The 22,477-nt window shown below is 43.9% G+C and overlaps 1 protein-coding gene across 3 annotated transcripts in view; it reads left to right on the top strand.

Annotated features, from left to right (window-relative positions):
- Positions 1-21,904, top strand: part of WDFY2 (WD repeat and FYVE domain containing 2) — an 80,131-nt gene extending 58,227 nt beyond the window's left edge. For all 3 annotated transcript variants that reach the window (XM_015429057.1, XM_015429059.1, XM_015429058.1), the window contains 9 exons: positions 3,109-3,163; positions 6,247-6,397; positions 8,351-8,463; positions 10,384-10,510; positions 11,802-11,907; positions 18,084-18,185; positions 19,542-19,672; positions 20,221-20,329; positions 20,922-21,904. In XM_015429057.1, the coding sequence (XP_015284543.1) occupies positions 3,109-3,163; positions 6,247-6,397; positions 8,351-8,463; positions 10,384-10,510; positions 11,802-11,907; positions 18,084-18,185; positions 19,542-19,672; positions 20,221-20,329; positions 20,922-20,951 (924 nt within the window). In that variant the 3' untranslated portion in view covers positions 20,952-21,904. The remainder of the gene's footprint in view (positions 1-3,108; positions 3,164-6,246; positions 6,398-8,350; positions 8,464-10,383; positions 10,511-11,801; positions 11,908-18,083; positions 18,186-19,541; positions 19,673-20,220; positions 20,330-20,921) is intronic.
- The last annotated feature ends 573 nt before the right edge of the window (positions 21,905-22,477 follow it).

The following is a 22,477-nucleotide window of genomic DNA, read 5'->3' as shown; positions in this document are numbered from 1 at the left end:
TGAAACAGGCAAGTGAAATCGCTAAGATCAGTGAGTTATTTCAGCATAGGTCAGAGTCAGCCGCTGATCTATACTGATAATGCCGAGCGGGTGATAGATGGATTGGCTCCGTTCCAGTAACTGTGTACAAATAGCTTTATTCCTAAAGATGCCCATTTATTTCTGTTGCGCACTGAGATGATGTGTGTCTTAGAATAGTTCCAATGTATTAAAGCGTGCTGGGCTTTGATCACGGTTTCTAAAGGGGAAAAAATGTATCTGAACCTTTTCCTCTGCAGCTTCTCTCTGGGCTCTTTTCTCCATCCTGATTTCTGTATTTGTGTGCGAAGTAAACATCTGCTGCCCTGTGGGGATTTGCAGAGACAGGACAGAGTTACAGAGCAGGGGTTATTGACCCTTCTGTCTGCCTACTCTTATTGGCTTTAAATCATGGCTTGCTGGGGCCTTGCAGTGAAAGAGAAGTGGTGTATCATGTTTAGATACACTCGTTGCAAAACGGAGCCTGTTTTGGCCCAGGCCTTTGGTTGAGGCAGCAGACATTCAACCATTCTGGCCTTCCCTGTCCAGCGCCCTTGCTGTTTTGGATATTATTTGGGCACTGGAGTTTCTTGGGGTACTTGCTGTTCCTTGCCTGGCATGAGGCGCAGGTTTTTGTTACCATTTCTTGCCGCCATTTATTGTTTTTATTGTCTGATGGTTTTATGTTGTAAGCCACCCTGAGCCCACTTGTAGGATAGGGCGGGATATAAATATAATAAATAAATAGTAATCATCATCGTTGGTTGAATTTGAGAGTGTCTTACACCATATTGAGTGAACAATGAAAGATGGCTCTTTTGATCAGATTCTGGTTTGAGCCGGCCTCTCTTTGTATCACTCCCCTTTTCCTATTGGTTGTGTATGGATTTTACACTCCTTTGCATCTGATGAAGTAAGCTCTGATTCACAGAAGCTTATGCTGGAATCAGTTCTGTTTAGTCTTTAAAGTGCCACTGGAGTCCTGTTTTATATTCCATTGGAGTAGGCACAGGAGCTAATTGGACTACACAAGGGGAGGGACGTGGCTGCTGATTGGCCTGTCTGCTGCATTGCAGTTGGTTGTAACAGGTAATGTAGATGATGGTGATGAGGGCAGGTTCCTCCCCCTTCTCAGAAACACACACACAAACTGCTCCCTCTGGCACAACACCACACTTGTTTACGCATGTGTGGCAACCACAGGGGCAGGGCTGACTGCATGAGTCTTCTACCATGAGTCTTCTGCCAAACTTGGTAAGGAAAAAGTATAGTAAGCTGGTCAAACCACATGGTTTTGATATTAATTCTTTTGTACACCTGCTGCCCAGTGGTGGGATCACACCAGAGTACTCATTGTTGTGTGTGAGAGTGAGTTTTGAATATGTCTTGGTAAGAAAGCTTTACAGGGTAACTTAATAGTTTAGGTAATTAGGTGAAGAGGAAGAAGAGGAAGAGATTGGATTTATACCCCGCCCTTCACTACCCAAAGGAGTCTCAGAGCGGTTTACAATCCCTTTCACTTCCCCTACCCACAGTAGACACCCTGGGAGGTAGACGGGGCTGAGAGAGCTCTCTCGAGAACTGCCCTTGCAAGAACAGCTCCGAAAGAACTTACGACTGACTCAAGGTCACACCAGCAGCTGCATGTGCAGGAGTGGGGAATCAAACCCGGTTCTTCCAGATTAGAGTCCACACTCTTAACCACTACACCAAACTGGCTCTCACCAAACTGAAAGGATAATAAAATTAAATTTTTTGAAACAGTTCATTTTGCTTGGGCAAGAGCTGCTGTAACATAACATTCAACCTCATTCTGACTTTTTAAAAAAAACTGTTTGAATTTTATACCTATCTATTTTACTCATTTAAAACTTTTCTGTGCTGCCTTTCCTCCCAAATAGGGCCCCCAAGGCAGCAAACATCAAAATGTTAAAACATTTCAACATTAAAACAGCATTTGAAGCAAAGTATGTATAAAATAATTTGATAAAAACATATAGGAAAAATGCTGATGGTATGGTATCCACGTGTTCCAGAAACATGGTGCCCCGGTCTTCAGGTTAAATTACTACCTGAAGTAAGAATGAGATATTTACTTATTTACTTTGTTTATATCTTGCCTTTATCCCCAAAGGAGACTCAAAGTAGATTAAACTGTTCTCCGTTTTATCTTTCACAATGACCCTGTGGGGTAGGTTAGGTGGAGTGTGTGAGTGACCTACCTAAGTTCACCCAAGCAACATCATGGCAGAGACGGGATTTGAACCTGGGTCTCCAGATCCTTGATATAACAATTAAAGGGGCAGCAGTATGATGTCACAATACACAAAGATTACTGCAATAGTGCATACACTACAAATAATTATAAACAATAGTTAGACTCTGATAGCAATAAACTTCATGTTGTTTTAGTCTAACTATTGTTTATCATTATTTGTACTGTCTCCAGATCCTTGTCCAACACTCTGTCCACTAGACTGCACTAGACTGGCTGTTAGTGGTCAGTGTTGTCACTAGGGTTTCTATGGCAGTCTGTCAGGTTTGACTTTCAACGCAGAGATTATTGAACTGCTGATGTGGATGGTGATGTGAAAGACCTCTTGTCTGAGACGCTGGAGCACTGTTGCCAGTCCGAGTAGACAATACTGACCTGGTCTGATTCAACATAAGTCAGTTTAGTGTGTGCTCAGTACTGTATTACTCTCTTTGGAATATGTATCCCACTGTACATCCCCACCACAGTTCATCAACACACATGTGCTTGATCCCCCAGTATAATGCACATTAAGTTGCTCAACTGCTTTTTCATGAGGGAGGGTTGCAAAAGTCAGCCATTTTGTGGATGGGAAAAAGCAAAGCCAGGGCCAAGTGGGAAAACTCTACCGAAACAACAGGACCCCCTAATTTTGCCCTTCAATCTTGTTTGTTAGGTAGCCGGAGTGATAGCAGAAACCTAGAATGGTGAGGCTGAAATCCAGTGCAAATGATAAATTCTTGGATTTTAACAAGAACATATATATTATATTGCAAACCAATTCGCAAACATTTCATACTTCATGTTTCTAAAGCGGCTGCTTTGTTATTTTCCAGGAATTTATTTTATCAGAAGATTACAACAAGATGACACCAGTTAAAAGTTACCAGGGTAAGAAATGTAGTCAATATTTGTAGGGGGAAAAGTTACTTTGGATCTTACTTTCTTACCACGTAGGTCTTCAGAAGTAAATAACACAGCAGATTTAATAATCTCTCAGACCTGCTGTTCGTAATTCAGATGTCTACTAGCAAGATGCATTTTTAAAAAGTTTTTGCAAATATCTAAATGTTCTCCTTTCATGTGTGTTGTAAAATTGGCTTCTGTTGTGCAAAACTTCATTGCTTTTTATACAGGAACTTGATTTTTGTTCAGGCATTCAGTTTGGTTAACGGAATATGTTAAGTTTTATTACTGCTCAGACTTTCTTTTGTCTAAAATGTCATTTATAATGGAAAGTGAAACCTTCCTCCTGAGTCTTACAATTGGAAGGCTTGAAATTCAGAGGCAGGTATTTTTTTGTGGGGGAGGGGGGGAGATGGACAGTTTGCTATAGTCAGGTCGGAGCATCCCTCCCTCAGTTGCAATGGCTGGGTCAGGCTGTATTTTCACAAGGCCGGACTGAAAGAATGGAAGAAATATGATTTTTTTTCCCATTAATTCAGAACAATAGTGTTCATAAACTCCTGTTAGAATAAGAATAAACCAATTCATTCTAAATATTACTTATTTACTTCACTTATGCCACACCGTTCTCCTCAAAGGGGACCCAGAAGTGGCGTACATCATTCTCCTGTCCCCTGTTTTATCCTCACAACAAACCTGTGAGGTTGCTTAGGCTGAGAATGTGTGACTGGCCCAAGATCACCCAGCAAGCTTCCATGACGGAATAGGGATTCAGACCTGGGTCTCTCAGATCTTAGTCTGACACTCTAACCACTGTACCACACTGATGTGTGTATATTTTGTCCAAGCCCATGTGTTCAGTCTTGCAGCTGGAAATGCTACCTCAGAATCCCAGATCAGTAACAATTCCCCTAGGCTGTGCCTTGGAGAGTATTTCACCTTTTTTTCTTTTTAGACCAGGCAATCTCCCTCCCTCCCTCTTGCTTCAGATCTCCCAAAATGGGTTATCTGAGTGAAAGTTCACCCTTTGACTCTTGTTCACTCAAAACCTTTCCTACTGTTTTATTTGAAAAAGGTTATCTTGCGTGCAGTGTTCCCTCTAAGCTGAGTTAGTGTGAGCTAGCTCACAGGTTTTTTAGCCTCCGGCTCACACATTTTTGTCTTCGCTCATGAAGGATGGCTCCAAAGCAAACTAACTTATGCAGTAGCCAAATCACTGACTCACAACTTTACTGCCAGTAGCTCACAAAAGTAGAAATTTTGCTCACAAGACTCTGCAGCTGAGAGGGAGCATTGCCTGCATGTACTATATATTCAGAGTTGGGCTTTGTTCTTACAAACTCCATACAAGTATAGGATAAAGAAGTTTGTTACCATTGGGGAACATACTGTTGCCCCTTGGCAGCATGACTGTGACAGGCAGAAGGCATGGAAAGCTGATTTCCCCCATCAAATGTCACCACCTGGCATATGCCGAGGATTACCCATGCCAGCCATCCTTGGGTCATGGGTCACTCCCCAGGTGCCCCTGCCTTCTATGGATATAGTACTTAAGATCAATGTTCCCTCTAAGCTGTGGAGTCTTGTGAGCAAAAATTCTACTTTGTGAGCTACCGGCATCAAAGTTGTGAGCGAGCGGTTTGGCTGCTGCATAAATTAGTTTGCCCTGGAGCCATCCTTCCTGAGCGAAGACGAAAATCTGTGAGCCTGAGGCTAAAAAGCTGTGAGCTAGCTCACACTAACTCAGCTTAGAAGGAACACTGCTTAAGATGGGCCTTGAATTGTACAAAAATCTCTGAAAGAGCAACCAGCATATAAATTCCATTGATGTTCTGCTGTGATACGAGCTAATAGGGTAACCAGGGTAAGTATAAATTCAAAATTGTAATTCATTGATGATATATCACAAGGGCCAGATAACTGAACACCCCCCCACCCCCGTTTTGGAACAGTAAGAAGCATGAAAAGGAGTGACTGTAGCTTAGTGGCAGGCAACACTGTTTTCATGCAGGGTGTCAAACAGGCACCACTGGTAACAGTACTGAAAAACGGCCTTGCCTGAGACCTTGAAGAACTGATGCCAGTCAGACTGTAAGGAGGTCGATGGACCTGTGGTCTAATTCAGTTACAAGGCAGTTCTGTTTTGGGATGGGCCCTACTCTGTTATATAGTGCTATTTTTTGCCTGCTGAAGGTCCCAGGTTCAATCCCTGGCTTCTCCAGTTAGAGAGATTTCATACAGCAGGACTGAGGGTGGGTAGGAAGGACTTCCTTTGCCAGAGACTCTGGAGAGCTGACACCTGTCAGCAGAGACAACACTGAGCTAGGTGGTCTGATTTGGTATAAGGCATTTGTAGGTTCATCAGATCCCAAAGGTAGGAAAATGAGGAATGAATAATTACCAGTTCAGTCTGTACTTTATGTTGGGGGATATGAGGGACAGCCGCGAAAAAAGGGGATGTGTTGATTAAAGCTGGCCACTGGGAGTACCTCAGTTTTACATTTCTTTCTTCTTCGACACTTAAATTTCTCTACCTCTGATGCCTGTCGTCTGCACTTAATAGAGATTTTGTTTGGCTGCGTGCATTCCGCCCTGACCTGGATAGCCCAGGCTAGCCTGATCTTGTCAGATTCCAGGAGCTAAGCTGGGTCGGCCCTGGTAATTATTTGGATGGGAGACGTCCAAGGAATACCAGGCTTGTGACATGGAGGCAGGCAATGGCAAATCACCTCTGAATGTCTCTTGCCTTGAAAACTGCAGGGTTGCCATAAGTCAGCTGTGACGATGGCAAAAAAAAATCTCCCCCCACGCCTCTAAGTGGCCCCCTCCACTTGGCTATTCCCCACCTGGATTGGGCTTGACTCTGCAGACGCTTAATTCTGGTTTCCCACCATTTGTCCCACATGGGTAAAGAATACACAAAAGTAGCCCTGATTATGTCTGTGTGGAAGTTGCGTTTGAGGGTTTTGTTTCTCCTAGGGGAAGCCAGAGGGAAGGATGAAGAAAGGAGAATGAGAAGCTCTCCCATGTTATATTAATATCTTCCTTTTTTTCTTTTCTTTTTCCAGCTCACCAGAGCAGGGTTTTGATGGTTCTGTTTGTTCTGGAAATGGAATGGTTGCTGAGCATTGGTCAGGATAAGCTCTTCACATGGCATTGCTCAGAGAGCGGACAGCGGCTTGGCACCTACCGCGTCAGCGGAGGCCCCTGTGGGCTGCAGTATCCTTTACAGAAATCATCCCAGGCTGGTCTTCTGCTTACTTCGGTTCTTCAGTGTGTTATAGAAGCTTTTGTTCTGGTGTCATAATCACGGATCTTAGCAATAGAGACACCATGAGGTGACTGACAAACATCCCCAGTTGGTCAGCTTCTTGTTGGTTGTTCATCGTGCACCAAAAAAGTTAGTTTCAGAGAATAGCCATGTTAGTCTGCAATAGAACTCTAATCTGTCCACCCCAAAGAAATATGTAGTAACAGGTAACTTACAGTAAGCATAAACAAGAAATCAGTATTAAGTAAATTCCATTAAGTAAATGAAATAACAGATTCTGAAAATGTAAACATTCTTCTCAGACCATCAAATCTCTTCATGTGTATATCTTTTCAAAGGCGCTTCAGTGATCTAATCACAGCACAAAATTGTGGTGCTGAAGTGTGGCCGGTAGTTTGTAAAGCACAGCACACCTTCCAGATGGAAGGAAAACATGTTTCGTCTGTGCATCAGGAGGAAACAACAGAGCAAAGATGGTTTGAGAAAGCACAGGGAAAATGTGGAAAGAAGACGGATGGGCAGTGAAGCTTGGGAATAATCTGCAGCATTTGGGAGTCCAAACTGGAACAAAAAGTTTATGAATTTGAAGTCACCAGTGTTCCTAAAGGCACACCTGGGCTTAAGCATTGTGGACTAGATGGAGCTGTTTCCCACCATGTTTTCAGACATCCCCATCCAAGCTTTAAATGCCTTTCATCCAAACTATGTGAAATGCAGAAAGTAAATAGAAAAGCAGGGAATTGAGTGATGATCCCTTTGCCATTTGCAAGAGTGCAGATTTAGAGCCGTCTTGTCCATTGACGTTGTTTAGCCAAAAATGTATCACTCTGGTCCATTTCATGTGTCACTTATCCTTGTTCTGCTAATTGGCCTAGGCCAATTTCGATCTCCGTCTCAATAATAAGTGGGGATATCTCAGTGCTGCTGAGACAGGCAGTTTGTAAATGGCCTCTTGAGGTTATCCCAGATCTTCTCCTTTGGAAGTAATTGTGCTAATTTTTTGGAAGGGAAAGTTCAGGGTTTTCATTAACATTTCTCCCCATATTTTGTATTTGAAGGCTGTCACTGCAGGAGGGATTCCTGTTGAAAGCTGATAGATGGTGCCCCTGTAGGGAACTGTATGAGGTATTGAGTGACTGTGAGTCAGACTGCCGAATAGATCACCTCAAGTGCAAAATCACAGCAAAAGTGACAGGGTACATGTAGTTCTCTCCTTCTCAGAGTGAGGCCTGCAGTGGTTTTCATTTGCCAACACACTTTTGTGGCAGGCCTAGACAGGCTCACCACCCTGGACTGCAGACTGCCAGCTCCTGATTCCACCTGCAGAGCTGCGGCTCCACCCCTGCTTTGAGATGCTCTAAAGACTTGGAACTGAGAAGGAAGGGAGAGGCTGCTTATTACCGTGACCTGCAGATCTGTCACCTTTTCTGTGTTTTCCCCTATTGTCAGTGTCTTTGCTTCATAACTGATCTTTCTGTCTCTGCAAGTGATTTTTACTGGTAATAGTGTTTTTCTCCGGTTTTGAATTTTTTGATAACGGATGTGGCCAACATATGTTTTAATGTATTAGCATTTTTAAGTGATTATATACATGTTAGAGTTTCTGTGTTTTTGATGTTTGTGAACAGATTTGAGTCCTGTATTCTCGGGGGGGGGGAGCAGCATATAAATATGTTAAATAAATAAATAAATAATGTACCCTCCCCCCAGAACAGAAGGACTGATGGTTTAAGGGTTATGATGATGCCCAGCTCTGTACCAGCCAAATGAGTTCTTTAGGTACCTCCCTTGGGATTGGTAATCCTCCCCCCCCCTCCAATCAGTTGCTCTACAAATTCATATATTTGACTTGGTCATCCTGTCTTGGAACACTGCAAAATTCCTGAGCTCTTTGCTGCCAGATTTGACGTGGACACGCGGCATGTTTTTATTGGTGATCATTCTGGACAAGTGACCATCCTTAAACTTGAGGAAGAAAACTGCAGCCTCATCACAACGTTTAGGGGACATACAGGTATGTTTGGATGAAATTCGGCTCCTCAAGATCGTGTCAGAGAGGACTGAAGTATGCGATACAGTGGTCCCGCCGCCTGTGGCTGCCAATGCCATTTTAGAGGGAAATTTAGCCATTTAAAAATTGCCATACTGGCATTGGCAATCTTGGCCTCCCTGTGCCTTTTCGAGTGCCAAAACAGCCGTGGGGATGATGGAAACAAGATCTCTTGTTGCTGCTGCACCACAGGCCTGATCAGGTCCTCATGGCAGTTTTGAAACAGCTAAGTTTCCCCTCTAAAACGGCCTTCATGGCCCCAGGGTGGACCCACGTCCGCTGTGAGATGTAGTTTGGCTCTGAGTGTGAAAGGATGTGGGAGGGAATGCTATGAAAAGAGCCCAGTTGTTGGGAACTCCTGATGATTGCGCTGCAGAAGACAGTTAGCATTTGATGGTGTCTGTGGTTGACTTCAGTGAAGAAAGCTGTCTGTTAATTTGGAGGCCAAGTTTCTGTGAGAGCCCTGTGCTTTTTCCATTCAGCCCTAAAATGCTGAGTCACCAGCATTTTTGACTGCTTGGGAAAATCGTGAAAAGGACAGCTCTGCTTGGTTTGAGAAGCATTTTTGAAATACACAGTGTGCTCTTTTTTCTGACTTGTCATGAAACAAAGATGTTTAACATGGGAAAGTGGCTTGTAGTTTATTGTGTCTAATTCAAACTTTTACCCATCTTAGGTCTCAAAATGGTGGTGTGAGAAGGGCAAGTTACAAACATTTTTAAACTACAGAAGGTTCCTCAACTTAAAATTTTATGTAAATGTTAAATGCAGATAGAAGATGGCTTTGAGAAGGGAGTCAAAGAGAGCCAAGAGATTAGAGTGCACATACTTTAATCTGGGACAACTGGGTTTGATTCCCCACGCCTCCACTTGCAGCTGCTGGATGACTTTGGGCAAGCCATAGTTCTGTCAGAGTTGTTCTCTCACGAGCAGTTCTCTCAGAGCTTTCTCAGCCCCACCTACCTCACAGGGTGTCTGTTGTGGGGAGGGGAAGGGAAAGGAGATTGTAAACCACTCTGAGACTCCTTTGGGTAGTGAAGGGCAGGGTATAATTCCAATCTCCTCCTCCTCTTCTTCTACTTCCTCTGAAGGTTTAAAGTGGGGAACAGCTTCTGGCTTGGAAGCCAGACCCACATCCAGAACTGGGAAAGGATTGGAGCCTTCCATAAGGCTCTTTCTGCTCTTGGAATCTGAACTGGGAGATGTTAGTAATCAGCTCTTCTTACTGTCATAATCCTTCTGAAACTAGTTACCTTAAAGTTGTTTATATCTTACGTACAGCTTGGTCTCTTCTTCCTTGTCAGCAAGTGTGTATTCACTTATTTATTTACTTATTTATACCCCACCTTTCTCTCCAATGGGGATCCAAAGCAGTTAACATCGTTCTCCTCTATTTTTATCCTCACAACAACCCTGTGAGGGAGGTTAAGTGAAGAGTGTGTGACTGGCCCAAGGTCAGCCAGCAAGCTTCTGTGGCATGAGTGGGAGTTCAAACCGGGCCTCCCAGTTCCTGGTTGGACACTCTAACCGCTACAACACGCATGCGTTAGAAGTAGAAACTAGGCTACATTTCCTTTCATCACACACAAATTCATACAGAGACCCTTCTGTCTAGACTGGGAAAGTGAAACTTCTCAAAATGGAGTTCAGGTTTAGGAATCTTTTCCAAAGGAAGAACCAATATTAAAAAGCTGCAGAAAGTTCAGGATGCCATTCCAGGCGGGGTGAAGGAGAATTAGTGAAGGCTGAGGTGGGGCAAGTTTCATAGCAAGTTTATATTCCCAAAGAGCAGATGGAAATCCTCTACATAATCTGTTGATGCTTGACAGTGAACTGTTTCTTCTTTCCCGCTCACCCCCGTCCCCTCTGCCATTATATATCCAGGTGGAATCACTGCCCTCTGTTGGGATCCTGTGCAGCGTGTCTTGTTTTCGGGCAGTTCTGACCATTCGATTATCATGTGGGACATTGGAGGAAGAAAAGGGACAGCCATAGAATTGCAAGGTCACAAGTACGGTACACCAATCCAGTGCTTTCTCTTCTCGCATTTATGCATCATTTATTTAGAAAATGGATATGCTGCCTCTCCAGAGATCGGCTCATGGCAGCTTACAGCTAATAAAACCAATTTATTAAAAACACAAGGTTCTTGCCAGATATATCGCACTCACACAAGAGTCTTGTTTCATTTAAAAAAACATATTGTTGAGTAGCATTGTGGCTTCACTGATTTTTTCAGAATGTATTTACAAAACACAGCGTTTAAGAAGAGTCTGGTTTCACTTTCTGAAACTTTGGCTCACCATATCCCTCAGGGGTGAAAGGTTGTCATGGCTCTTCCTAAGAAATCTTTTGTGTGGGTGGGTGTGTGCACGTGCGTGTGTCTGTGTAAAAGAATATATCCCCCATTAGAGCACTCAGGGATTGTAGTGGATTTGTACTAGAGAGTTCAAACTTTCACTCCATCACGAAACATTTAGTCAATATTGCTCAGACATAATTTACCTCTTGAAATGGTTTTGAAAGCAAAATGGTATGAGGGTTATTGTAAGATATAACAACATATAGGCCATCCTAAACTGGTATGACAATATGAAATACATATTTTTGGTCTGAAGACCAAGCATCTCACTGAGGGATTTTATTTTTAAATGGGGTAGGAATAAATGTTGAGACAATTTTCTGCCCTGTTCCTACTCTTTCCAGATGCAGAATCCTTGCAGAATCCTGATTTTCCAGTCTTGGTTTTAATGAGTGACAAACAGTTGGGTAGCTCAGCAACATGCTGTAGAACAGTGATTCGCACATTTTTCAGTACGGTGACCCACAAGTCTACATTTACTTTATGTGGTGATCCACTTGGAAAAGAGCATCCACAAGTGCAAAACCCTGGGACCAACTTTCATGGGCTTTGCAACCCACTTTGGACCCACAGATTGGGAAATGCTGTGGAAATCTAGACTTCTGGGATCTCAAATGCTCTCAACAGTAAGCTGTAGCTATATAGGACATTCAACTGTGTTTAGGGCATATCCCTCAGAGGAACTGTTGTCTGATTCCAGAGGTATCTCTTGTTGCTTCATGGACAACTTTTTCTCTCAGACAGTGCCTTTAATACATGGGGTATATATAACTTTCGGTATACCTATAGATTTGGGTCTTCTCCACTGCAGAATTTGGCTCCTTCCAAGAGATTCTCTGTGGATACCTTGTCTGAAAGGAAAGAGAATTGAACTGTTCAAGTTGCTTTTCCTTGTCATTAACATTGCTGAAATTTATTTATTTATTTTTGTTCTCTGCAGTGATAAAATTCAGTCACTCTCCTATGTCCATCACACGCGGCAGCTTATCTCTTGCGGAGCAGATGGAGGGATTGTTGTCTGGAATATGGATGTTGAGAGGCAGGAGGTGCATACTCAGTTCTTCTTTTATATCTGGTCAGGGAAAAAGCAGCTTATTTTAATTTTAAGCCTTTGAAGGGTTCATTGAATGCCTGACTTTTCAAAGGGCTGTTTTAGAACTCAATCACATTTTAGGTTTGTATATTATGTTTACCTCTGTTTAAGCTCTGCTGTCTGAGTACTACTTGGAATGGTAGAGTACTGAATGAACAACAACAAAACCTCTTTCATTACTACACTGAAGAGGAAATTCAGGCAAAATCATGAGCTTTTCACCTAGACTTTTCCTCAGAGTTTTCATAATATCCCACAGATCTGTTTTAGCAGAAAATTTTGCCTTCCAACTATCACCTCAGGCATCCTCTTCTGTGCACACTTCGCTAAATTGTATGTCTCTTTTTTAATGGGATTGCAGTGGCTGTTTGTGACATCTAGATCATGAGCAAGGAAGTGATCAAGTGATGGCATTTCTTGAGCTGTGCCAAAAATACAGTGCCCGTGCAACATTAATAAGTAGGGTTCCCGAATTCCCCCCGGTTTCGAGCCCCGATTCCCGCTCCCGTGGAATCGGGGCCCGGGGGAAAACCCACCCCCGTGTGTGCGTCACCCGGAAGTGACGTTGCACACTGGGGGTGGGGCGACGCCATTTGAGGGGAAAACTCTTTGTTTTCCCCTCAAATGGCGTCACCCCGCCCCAGTGTGTGACGTCACTTCCGGTGACGCTCCGGAAGTGTGCGCGCGCTTTGCGCACGTGCGCACACATCCCTGGCCAGCTCCCGGAGCGACAGGATGCTCCCCCGCCGGTAAGCTTTTTCGATTTGGCAACCCTATTAATAAGGGAATAGATCAAGATGGGTTAGTCTCTCTGTATCAGTAGAAAAGACCAAAAAAAAAATCTTTTCTTTATCCATCTTTATCTTTTTTTATCTTTTTCTTTATCTTTTTATCATCCATTCTTTATCTTTTCTTTATCCATAGTTGTAGTTCCCCTTCCTATATTTTTCTTTGTAGTTTGTAGTCATATTGAAAAAATACAAATACCCCTCCGGGGGTTTAAAAAAAAAAAGTAGAAAAAACCAAGAGTCCAATAGCACCTTAAAGACTAACAAAATTTGTGTCATAGTATGAGCTTTCATGAGTCACTGCTCACTTCTTCAGATTAACAAGAGAAGACAAAACTCACAGGCTCATGCCGAAAAAGCCCTGCCAGGTTAGACTTGCCTAAGGCAGGATCCTGTTTCCAGATGGTCATCTCTGTGAATCCCACAACCAGGGTTTCAGTGTAATGATGGGCTACCTCTTAACACTGGGGTTCCATTCAGCTATTGTGGTTAGTAGCCATTACTCTTTCAACCCCACTGAGTCAGTGGCCATCACTGCATATTATGGCAGCAGAGCCCATGAACTAACTGCATTTGGGTGAAAACCCCCTTTTTTTGCTTGTCCTAATTCTGCTGCCTGTCAGTTTCACGAGGTCCAGGTGTTACAAGAAGATGGGAGACTTTATTTTTCTTCATGGCATAATTTTATAAACCTCTAGCACTGCATTCAGAGACATTTTGAGAAGGGAGTTTATATGTAGCAGGTAGCCTGCAACGTATCTCTCTTTCATCCTGGGAAATGCTGATAATGACTACAAACAAAGCAAAATTTCCTAGGAATAGATATGCACGTAGACCAACAACTAGAACTGCTCACTGGTTATGTGATGTAGCCTGGCATAGATTAAAAGCCTGTCCCTTGTTCAGTTTACTCTAAATGCAGTCTGGCTCTGAAATTGGTGGTGGTGGGGAGGGCACAAAGCATGGCTCTTAGCAATGCTGAATGCGTAAGATGCTCTAAGCAAAGATCCAGGGAAACTGCTGCCTTGTGTGCCCCCTGAGAAATTAAGCCTTACATTGGCAGTGCCAGCCCACTACAGGAATAGGAAATGTTACTGCTCAGAAGTGAGTAGGTCAGCCCGTTCACTGAACTATTTGTGGTTGTATACGACACAGCATTTCTGCGAATTAAATACAAGCCCTGATTCCGTTATCTCTCCATCAGTCTGTTAACCAGGGAACAACCACAGCAAACTTTTTCCACTGGAAAAATGATTGTCTCATCACAAATAGCAGATCTAACTCTGCCTATATGAATTACTCACTTGGGCACATTGGCAGTTCACAATAGTTCCTTGGAGGGAAGATCAAGGTGGGGGGTGAGAGAGGATTTGTCTTGGAAACAAAGCTTCATGCTTGATATTGTGTATGCTGTATTGTTCTGTTTACCTGTAATTGCTTTCTTGCTAAATTGTGTACGTCCGTTCTAGTTTGCGCTCTGGGTACACCCCGTGCTTAATTCAGAGGAATGGATGTTAGTCTGCTGTAGGAAAAACAAGCAGAAGTCTTAGGACACCTTGAAAACTTATTTTTAAATTCTAACAGAAAATCTGCATCATCGGTCTTCAGTGCAGACCCCCATTGGGACTACTTCCAAGCAGGCCTGCCGCAGAAAAATATATTCCCAAGCTAAAAAGTCCTCTAGAGGGCGCTCTTTCTCCCTCTCACCATTGTGAGATGTCCTTTTCCCGCTCAAAGGATGGTCACGGGGTCCAAGGGAAGGGCGCCCACTCCCTCGATTCCTTTTCGCCACTGTTGAGAATTGTTCTTCCCAGCATGGCTCCTTTGAAGAAAAATCTAGAAGAAAGAGAAAGAGGATTAGCCTGTTTGTGTTGGATAATCTTCTGTTGGAACCCATTGCCTTACTGCTTGCCGGGCAGACGAGAAAGACTGCGGGCTTCTTTGCCTTTCCTGGGGCTCTGGGTTGCTTTAGTTCCCAACCTCCTTGCTGCGGGTGCTACTTCTAAGGCCTCACCCCCTGTGATGACTCAAAAGGCCTTATTCAAGAACTATTCTAAATGTGGTACTAAAATGCCACACTCTGACCAGCACAGCCTTTGCGTTCTCTGTCTTGGAGAAGAACGTAATGTGGGGTCCTACTGCATTTGCCAGCAATTCACCTCCAAAGCACGAAGTGACATAAGAACATAAGAGAAGCCAATGTTGGATCAGGCCAATGGCCCATCCAGTCCAACACTCTGTCACACAGTGGCCAAAAATACCAGGTGCCATCAGGAGGTCCAGCAGTGGGGCCAGGACACTAGAAGCCCTCCCACTATTGACCCCCCCAAGCACCAAGAATACAGAGCATCACTTGCCCCAGACTAAGAGTTCCTATCTATACCTTGTCGCTAATAGCCATCGATGGACCTCCGCTCCATATGCTTATCTAATTCCCTCTTGAAGCCGTCCATGCTTGTAGCCGCCACCACCTCCTGTGGCAGTGAATTCCATGTGTCAATCACTCTTTGGGCGAAGAGGTACTTCATTTCATCTGTTCTAACCCGACCACTCAGCAATTTCATGGAGTGCCCACGAGTTCTTGTATTGTGAGAAAGGCACAAAAAAGACACGGCTTTTCATTAAAAGGCAGCCCGTAAGAGAGATCAGTAATAATAAAGATAAAAAGAAAATTAAATTGAAAAAATTAAATGGGGGCACGTGCAGTGCAACAAGCACTTTTTGTGGGGGGACAGGGATGGTGCCTTCCTCCGACGGTTATTGTTAAGGCTCAGTCAGCCACTTGCGTATCCCACGCGCCCAAAGGCAAAATTTAGCTACTTTATTAGTTATCTCCTGGGAGGAATGTGCAAGAAGGAGGGAGATATGAAGCTGTTCAGATCTGTTCAGACCTGGTAGCGTTGACAGGATGTCGTTGTAGTATGGGCAGTGCAGCAGAGCATGGTTGACAGTCTCTTACATAGTGGTCTATCCAGCCTGTTTTCAACCTTTGGGGGAGCCCCAGGGTAGATCTGTTTGCAACAGTACGGAACACCAAGACACCATATTTCTGTTCTCTGGCGGGCAACGACCCCCTATCCATGGGGGGATGCTTTCCAATTCATTTGGACAGTAGCCCTCTTTGGCCTATTTCCCCCTTTCTCGCTGCTCATGAGAATGGTAGCAGAGTTGCTTGACAGTGGTAGCAAGATTGGCCACACCAGGCATGGTCTGTCCCCCTTCTTCAAGGATCCAAGGGGGTGTATATTCATCTACCTGTTGTCCCAGACTTACTCTACATGTTCAGGCGCATTCTGCCAGGGACCAGGTATCTTTGGCCGCAGTGCTGAGAGGTGTCCCACTGCTGGAGATCTGCCAATCAGCTACTTGGTTGTCTTTGGAGACGTTCACGAAACATTACGTTCTGGAACTGCAGGCAGGACTAGAAGCAGCGGTTGGCAAGATCATCCTACATTTTCTGTTCAAATGACATATTCAGGTGAGAACCTCACCCCACCTCCTAGGTTGGTAGCTTGGTAACACCCCAATGGGGGATTGCACAGAAGACTGAAGATGAAAACAAGGTTGCTCTTACCTATAACTCTTGTTCATTGAGTGTTTTCTGTGCGGGCACATATTCCCCCGACCTGCCCCGCTGTGGGTTCTCAGAGTACAGTTTTTCTTCTGGTACTCGTGGCGGCTTAGGCAGAACTGAAAGAGTGGGTGCCCCCTCCCTTGGACCATGTGACCATTCTTTGGGCAGGGAAAGGACATCTCACAATGGTGGGGGAGCGCCCTCTAGAGGACTTTTTAGCTCGGGGGAATATACTTTTCCATGGCAGGCCTGCTCAGAAGCAGTTCCATTGGGGGACTGCACAGAAGACACTCAATGAACAATGGTTACAGGTAAGAGCAACCCCGTTTTATGGATTACAGGTGAGTTTAGGCATCTGGATATGCGGACTAATTCACGAAGTTTATGCTAGAATAAAAACGTTAGTTTTTAAATCCTATTGTTGCAACCAGCCTAGACTAGCACAAGAAGAACTTACGGCAATGCCATTATATTGATTATAGCATGTTAATTGCACTTCAACAGCATTGGAATGATATGTATAGTTTTGCTGAAGTCCTTTAAATGTGCATGGACTCTTAATACTGGTCAGAGAACCTAGATTCTTGAAAATCCTAATTTTGTGAGTTTCTAGTTCTCATGATTGTGGAGTTGCTCTTGAAAAATGTGCAGCTGCAGACATCTCCCAGTGTCTTTCTCTGAACATGCCCTTGTCGTTGCTATAGCCATACATTCCTTTTACTCCAAATTTACCCATTATTTATTTAGGATCTTTCTAGCTCGGCTTTCTCCAATTAAGGACTCATAACAAAGCTGCTGGCTATTAAATTTTAATCAGACTAAATTTCCTCCCTGATTGGTGAGGATCAAATAAAGGCTCCATTGTGGCAAAGTTGCTATTGTGCCGATAGCCCTGTAGTATTTGTACTAATATTGGATACAAACTGGAAAAAAAATAATAGTCTTTAAAAACAGTTTTGCTTTCATAATGCGCGTTTTTGTCCTAACTGAATGTCACTTTTGTTAACTTGCGGAGTGTTCCCCCACCCCAAGGAGGGGAATTGAGTGAAGTTTGGCAATATATAAATCAGTCTAAACAATTCAATTAATATATAGTAGCTATTTAATTTAATGTAGCTATTTAATTTAATTTAAGGACAACTCTTGTCTGCAAGCATATTGGTCATCCATTCCTAACTCTGCTAAATCAAGCTGCCTGTATAAAGCGTGCACAATAAGCAAATGGGCTGTGACTCAGTGGTAAGAGCATCTGCTTAGCATGTAGAAGGTCCCAGGTTCAGTTCTTGGCACCTCCATGTGAAAAGGATTGGGTGACAGCCTCAGTCTGGTCACACTGCCTATCGTACTTTGGTCGTATCACGAGAAGACAAGACTTGCCGGAAAAGACATGAATGCCAGGAAAAGCTGAAGGCGGCAGGAAAAGATGAAGACCCGACATGAGATAGGTTGACGCAGTCAAGGAAGCGATGGACACAGAATGCGTGCACACAGTAGGTGATGTGAAAGCCATCAGCCTGAGACCCTGGAGAGCTGCTGCCAGTCTGAGTAGACGGTATTGACTTCAATGGACTTTAATCTGATTCAGTGTAACACAGATTCACGTGTGCATAAATATGGAATACAGATTTTTGAACTGCGTTTGTTGTACAGTCTGTTGCACAATAGTCATTGGATGGTGCATAGTCTTAGCAAAGCTTGAATTTAAGTGGCTGGTTTTGTCCTGCATGTCTCTGCTCACGGATCTCTTTCATCCCTTCTTACATTTAGACACCTGAATGGTTAGACAGCGACTCCTGTCAAAAGTGCGACCAGCCTTTCTTCTGGAACTTCAAACAGATGTGGGATAGCAAGAAAATAGGCCTAAGACAGGTTTGTGATATGCGGCTCTTAGATCATCGATAGCCTCCTGTTCCACTTGATGCAGCGTCTTACCACTACTTGATGCAGCGTCTTACCACTACTTCTGACTTCTGTAAACCTTGTTTCATGGGAAACTTATGTTGACAATTCTAGATTGGTTTTTGTGGAACTGTTTATATGGATGGATAAACAAAAAGGAGACTGCCCTAGTAGGGCAGTGATTTCCCACCCACCCCTTCCTTAAAAGAATGGATCCTTTTGAACCACAGTGCAGTAATTTCACATTAGTCAGGTAACCTTGAAAAAGTTTATCAGCAGTTGCACGATACATAAAATATGGCCACAACCTCAGGTAGATGTAGAGGGAGCAATAAAATATCTTGCCCTACTAAACATACTATCTTCATTATAAGCTTGTATCTTAAGTTGTGGTTAGCCTTTCTGATAAAAGAAATTTATATGACAGTTCTAAAATTTAATTATTGTGGGTTGGGTCCTAAGCAGTGTGCAAAAGGCACAATCATTCTCCCCTCTCTTTTACTGAAGCTACTGTTGCCTCCCAAATTCATGCTCTTTCAAGCAGGTTGAGACACAGGAAGGGTTTGGTGGGCAGATAGAGGGAGTCTGCGACAGGAGGTAGGGATCAGCAGAAATAATCCTCTGCAAATGGAAAAGGTGTTTTGTCAGAGGTGCTGCTGAGAGCCAGTTTGGTGTAGTGGTTAAGAATGAGGACTCTAATCTGGGAGAACCAGGTTTGATTCCCCATTCCTCCACATGTAGCTGCTGGTATGACCTTGGGTCAGTCATAAGTTCTTTCAGAGCTGTTCTCTAAAGGGCTGTTCTCGAGAGAGAGCTCAGCCCCATCTACCTCATAGGGTGTCTCTTGTGGGGAGTGGAAGGGAAAGGGATTGTAAATTGCTCTCCTTCGGGTAGTGAAGGGTGGGGTATAAATCCAATCTCTTCTTCTATAGGATCCAAGCTGATGGTTTCACATTTTAAAATTTGTTCTTGCATAGGTTTTTATTTTGCTGGATCATCTGTATTCTCCTGTCAGGAAAATGAAAAGAGCAGTGTTTGTTAATCAAATGTTTCCTGTAGAAATCCTTTAAATGGTTTTGTATTTAGTTAATGAAGCATTAGTTTGGAGACTTGGGAGGTTCTAAATCCTTTCATCTTCAATTGCTTTTCCTTCTTTCCTGAATAGGTTACTAATTCTTGATTGATCTACCTTGGCGGTATTTTTGTGGAGGAAAGTGCTGTAGAAATTTACATGTTGTACTCTTGATTTCTTGAGTAGGGCTGGCTATAAATGTGAACTGATACACTTACTGACTCCAGCCAATCCTTCTTTGCTTTTGACTTCAGCATCATTGCCGAAAGTGTGGGAAAGCAGTCTGTGGCAAATGCAGTTCGAAGCGTTCTTCCATACCGCTCATGGGCTTTGAATTTGAAGTGAGAGTCTGCGACAGTTGTTATGAGTCAATAACGGATGAAGAGTAAGTCGTCGTCCTGGACTCTCGGCCTGCCTTCTTTGTTTCATGCCTACCCTCCACCCCACTCTCCCCTCAAAATATTTCAGTTTCTGAGGGAAACCCAAATATTACTAGAGACTAAATTTCGAAAATACTTTTAGAAGGTTTTTTAATTGTTGCAATGTGTGTCCAGGGGCAGGCTTAGCCAGTGGGCAGCAGGGGCAGTTGTCCCAGGCCCCGTGCTGGGGTGGGGGGCGGTTGCCCATGTCTTCTCCCCCAGTGAGGGGGTAGAGAAAAAAGAGCAGACTTCTGCTGCTGCCACTAGCAGTGGCCTGGGCTGCTTGCTCACAATGACAGCCTGCTGGCTGTGGGGGGACACAGTGATTCCGTGGCCCCATCCTGGACTAGGGCCCCCCAGTTACTAAGACCAACCCTGTGCATCTCCTAGCCCTGGTAAGAATGGAAGTTGCTCCCTTAAAGCAGTCTGGATGCATGAAATTGTGATGCTTGCTTTAGACAGTTACTCGATTACGTGGGTCTTTTGTTTCACTCCTGGCTTTTCCTCCCCCAAGGCGTGCTCCCACAGCCATTTTCCACGACAGCAAGCACAACGTCACCCATGTACACTTTGATGCAACCCGAGTGTGGTTGTTGACCTCTGGGGCAGACAGGATTGTTAAGGTAAGAGTCGAGGTAGGAACCGCAGGTATACTGGATTCAAATCTAATTCCCTTTTGAAGCCGTCCATGCTTGTAACTGCCAAAGGTTGCCTCTCAATCCCTTCCCCAGTCAGAAGGGATTAAGAGATATGTCCACACTGGTAGAAACTATTTTTTTAAAAAAATGTTGTATTATTAAGAGAATTGTTAAGTATTTATGTCCTTCCTTTCAACTTTCCAGGCTCTAAAATGGTTTATAATGTTTTCAGGAACAGCTCTTATCAGAGCTGCGGCTTGCCCAAGGCCATCCAGCCAAGTGCAAGTGAAGGAGTGGGGAATCAAACCCGGTTCTTCCAGATTAGAGTCCGCGCACTTAACCACTACACCAAACTGGCTCTGTTTGTAAGGAGTTTGTAAGCAGCTCTGAGACTCTGAGTGAAGGGCGGGGTATAAATCAAATCTCTTCTTCCTCTTTTTCTTCATTTCTAGCCCTTTTTGGTGAGGGGAAGGACCAATATCATCATCAGCAGACCATACTGTGGGGAATGGTTATTTTATAAAAGATTTATTAAATTGTTTTTTCCCCGTACTTACCTGCCTTTGTCTTTTGACAGTTGTGGGATATGACGCCTGTGGTATCTTGATATGTCAGTGAAACTTAAAACAACTGAGGAAGGGATAACTAACACAGAATCTCCTGCAGAAGATAATGCAGTTCTCTGTGATGGCTGATAAGGGAGAACTTTCAATACCTCTGGACGGTTACCCAAGTGATCTTTTGGAACCAGCATGAACTCTTGCACAAAAATACTCTACTTCTCTTTGTTCTCAAACGACAGAAGGTGGTTGTTTTTTTAAAAAACAAAACTGTACAATCTGGCGCCGTTCCGCTGTTTGGAATTTGTCTGGGAAATGTGTGCGGTGCAGTTTTTATAGTCTTCGTGTTCTACGTTGACCCGTGAGGTCCGGTGTGGAGGAGTCTGTCGCGATACGAGAGCCGTCTTCTGCAACTTAGCCCGAAGAGGCTTGATCTCCTCTTCTGAGATGAGGCGGGGAAAGCAAAGAATTCCTCTTTTCTGTGTTTTGTGATGGAGTGCTGTTGAACAGACATTTGAATCGAGAGCTCTGCCATGGAAGATCTGGGCACTGTGGCCACTAAGCAGCTCTTGTTTAACGGGGGGGGGGAGGCATCGTTTGTAATTGCATTCTAGTAAATGGTACTGAGGGGGGGGGGGGAAAGAGATGCGGAGAAAGTCCTGTGTTTTCTATCACAGAGCGAAGAGTAATCCTTGTTTTAGCAAGCGATCTCAGAATGGCTATACTAGCTGCCTAGCCTCCAAACATCGCCAGTAAACCCACTCAAAGCAGTGATTTTAAATAGCTGCAGGTAGCTCTCCTGTGTGGGGAGTGGCATGCGGTTTACAGGTGGGCCAGCGATGGGGATTTGGCTAGAACTGGTGTTCTTGGGGCATGGTTGGAGGACTTGAACTGTTCCGTTCCTGTTGCCTCTCTGGCAGGGCATGCGGGTGTGTGTTTCTTTTAATGGCTGGTGGTTGTAAATTGTTTTTAATTCTCAATGTAATCCCCGGATTGAATGTGGCTGAACTTAACGTTTTGTTCTGCTACCTTTATTAGGTAGTTCCTTTTCAGATAATAAAAATGCTGAAACAAAAACTGCCTTCTTCAAAGTATGCAAGTCAGTCAATTTCAGATCTTGTGGTTGTTGTTGTTAAGCTCAATCTCTGGTCTTGTAAATCATTTTAAAACAGTGAGGGACCCGCAAGGACTTGTGGGAAGCATTTCCTTTCCCCCCCTCCCCCGCAATGTCTTCTCTCCCTTTCCTGAGAAGCCCCCATAGCCTCCCCCTTTCCTGCTTCCTTCTCTCCTTTTCGCCTACCAGCCAACCAGTGTTCCCTCTAAGCTGAGTTAGCGTGAGTTAGCTCACAGTTTTTTAGGCTCCGGCTCACATATTTTTGTCTTGGCTCAGGAAGGATGGCTCCAGAACAAACTAATGGATGCAGCAGCCAAATCGCTCGCTCACAACTTTAATGCCAGTAGCTCACCAAGTAGGATTTTTGCTCACAAGACTCCACAGCTGAGAGGGAGCAACCTATCTTTTCATGTTTCTTACGGTTCCAAAACGGGGGGGGGGGGGAGAGGAGAATTCCGT

The sequence above is a fragment of the Gekko japonicus genome, unplaced genomic scaffold (genome assembly GCF_001447785.1).
Source record: "Gekko japonicus isolate JY-2015 unplaced genomic scaffold, Gekko_japonicus_V1.1 scaffold1705, whole genome shotgun sequence".
Taxonomy (NCBI): domain Eukaryota; kingdom Metazoa; phylum Chordata; class Lepidosauria; order Squamata; family Gekkonidae; genus Gekko; species Gekko japonicus.
This window is presented reverse-complemented; position numbering and strand designations above follow the sequence as displayed.